This window comes from Galeopterus variegatus, unplaced genomic scaffold (assembly GCF_000696425.1).
Source record: "Galeopterus variegatus unplaced genomic scaffold, G_variegatus-3.0.2 Scaffold439, whole genome shotgun sequence".
NCBI classification, from domain to species: Eukaryota; Metazoa; Chordata; class Mammalia; order Dermoptera; family Cynocephalidae; genus Galeopterus; species Galeopterus variegatus.
This window is the reverse complement of record NW_007726550.1, coordinates 166877-169427: the sequence shown is the minus strand read 5'-3', so window position 1 is coordinate 169427 and position 2551 is coordinate 166877. Positions and strand designations below refer to the sequence as shown.

The 2551-nt window shown below is 44.4% G+C and overlaps 1 protein-coding gene across 1 annotated transcript in view; it reads left to right on the top strand.

Annotated features, from left to right (window-relative positions):
* CDK5RAP2 (CDK5 regulatory subunit associated protein 2) overlaps positions 1 to 2551 on the top strand; it is a 194473-nt gene that overhangs the window by 57952 nt on the left and 133970 nt on the right. The window contains exon 11 of the mRNA XM_008568766.1: positions 2221 to 2313. Coding sequence (XP_008566988.1) covers positions 2221 to 2313 — 93 coding nt within the window. The remainder of the gene's footprint in view (positions 1 to 2220; positions 2314 to 2551) is intronic.

Here is a 2551-nt window from a genome sequence, read left to right as displayed (position 1 = left end):
TTTTCTAGTAGCCACATTAAAATAAGTAAAAAGAAATGTGAAATTAATTTTAATAATATATGTATACCAAACATTATCATTTCGACATGTAATCAATAAAACAAAAGTAATAATGAGGTATTTAACATTTTTTTTTCCAGAACTGAGTGTTTGAAGTCCAGATGTACTTTTAGCACATCTCAGTTCAGATTAACCACATTTCATGTACCAAGAGATACATGTGGTTAGTGGCTACCCTGTTGGACAATGGAGGTCTAAGCTTTTGAAGGTTAACAAAAAATTGAGATGAAGGAGTTTTGAAAGGCAAGGCCATGACCATGCACCAGTTAGAGAGCTACCTGGGTTGTTTTCTTTGGGATCCTGGGTGGTGGCTGATGATTCTGTGCTATTTTTTGGTCAGTAGTTAATACAACAATATGTCGGGTCCCAGTGACTGTTCTAGGCACAGACACAGAGAAGAAAACCCAGCTCTCTGTGCAAGTCTGGCAGGGAAGAGAGTGAGGGGAATTGTGATTGAGGGAAGTTCAAGGGGCTGGGGCGGCTGGGCGAAGGGGATCTGATCCAGATTAGGTGGGATGCGGGGAGCAGGGAGTGGTACTTAGGGGAGAAGATGCCTGAGCTGAGTCTTAAAGGATGAGTAGGAGTTAGTTCAGAAGGGAAGAAGAGATAGGGAGGCCATTCTGGACAGAGAGAAAACATCAGTCAAGGTATTAAATTAGGAAAGAGCCTGCTCTGTGTGTGTGTCACCACAAAACAGTTTGGGGTTGCCAGAGCACAAAGTGCAAAATTTAAGCGAGGCGTGAGAAGTTGGAGAAGCTGCAAGGGGCCAGTGGGTGGTGGGGGAGCTAATCTCGGTATTTAGCTGCTCGGGTGGCATGCCACCAAAGGCTCTCAAATGATCACTTTTCATTTTAGAGCTGTCTCTGGCCGTATTTGGAGAGTGGATTGCAGGACGGAGAGAGTGGATTGCAGGGAGGGAGAGAATGGAGGCAGGGAGGCCAGTAGCCTAGGTGAGAGCCAAGAAGGGCTGATTTAGAGCAGTGGTCACAGCAAGTAGGAATGAGGGGGAGGGGCTTATTCAAGAAATAAAATTAGGAATAATTAGGAATAATTATAAGTTAGAAATAAAGTTGGGAAAATTGGATGATTAGGTGTAGGGTTTCAGAGAAGGAGAGATCAAGGATGACTTCTAGGTGTCTGGCTCATGTGATTAGGGATGGGGTGGCACCACCGACTCAGTTCAAAACGTAGCAAATGGAGTGTGATGGCGAGCTGGGGCGGTGGTGGAGGTGATGAGTCTGTTTAGACAGTATAACTTGGGAGCCCGGGGACTATCCAGGTGAAATGTCCAGGAGGTAGAGGGATGTGCATGTCTAAAGCTTGGAGAGAGCTCAGGCCTGAAGAAGTTGATCTTGGAATCATTCGTATACAGGTGTGAGTTAAAATTCAGAGAGTTAACCTCCTTATCCAGGGAGAGTATAGAATGGGAGAGAAGAAGGCTGAAGATGGGATTGCAGGGGACATCAGCATTTCAGGAATAGGGAGAGAAATGCACAAAGGAGACAGAGGAATGGTTGCAGAAGTAAGAAACTAACCAGGCAACTGGTGTTGAAGAAGCTAAAGGAGTGCAAGAATTTGAGTAATCAGCAGTGTCAGATGCCACAGAGATGTGGCCCATAATATAGTAGTTTTAATTTATATCATGTGTTGGGAGTTCATGGCCCAGCTGAAGAGGAGACCTTCAATATGTCATGACACCAGTGGTGGAGCAGTTGTAGGTGCTGGCAAAGTCCAGGGTGTGGCCGTGGTAGTTCATGGCTGACTCTGAGGTATAGGAGAATGTCACTAGTAGATGAGGAATTATGGGACTAGCCAGGCTAGGTTGTTGGGTGGGTCACTTATATGGAAAATAATAATAGCAACACTTAGTATGAGCCAGGCACTATTTTAGTACCAATACATTTTACCTCATTTGACCCTAACAACACTGTAGCTCGTTGAGTGGTGGTATCCTCATTTTACAGTTGAAAGAACTGAATCTCAAAGAGGTTAAAGTATCTCAGTCATCCACTGTAAACGACCAAACCGGAAATCCCACTCAGGTCTTTTCTGACTACAAAGCCCTTGCTTATAAGCACTACATAATTGAGCCAGAAAAGCATTTGGGCTTTGCAGAGAGCCCAGTCGCATACTTGGCGACTATTTCTTATTTTTCTCCAGGTTGAAGAACTTAACTCTGAAATCAAAGTGCTCAGTGCTGCCTTTGCTAAAGCCAGAGAGGCCCCACAGATAGCACAGACCCAGAAATTCCAGGTGAGTGTTCACTTTGGTGTAAATGGCTGTCTCTTTGATCCTTACTCCTGGTGAGGTTAGGACATTGCAGCTGAAAGGAACTTGGATGACTTTAATAAGGAAAACTGTGGGTGGTCTTTAGTGATAGAATTAGCCCAATCTAATTAAAGGGAAATTCTCCACCAGCTTTGGGAATTTCTCCAGCCCCTTCCTCAATGTAATGATGATGATGACAACTATCCCCACAGTTAGGATTGCC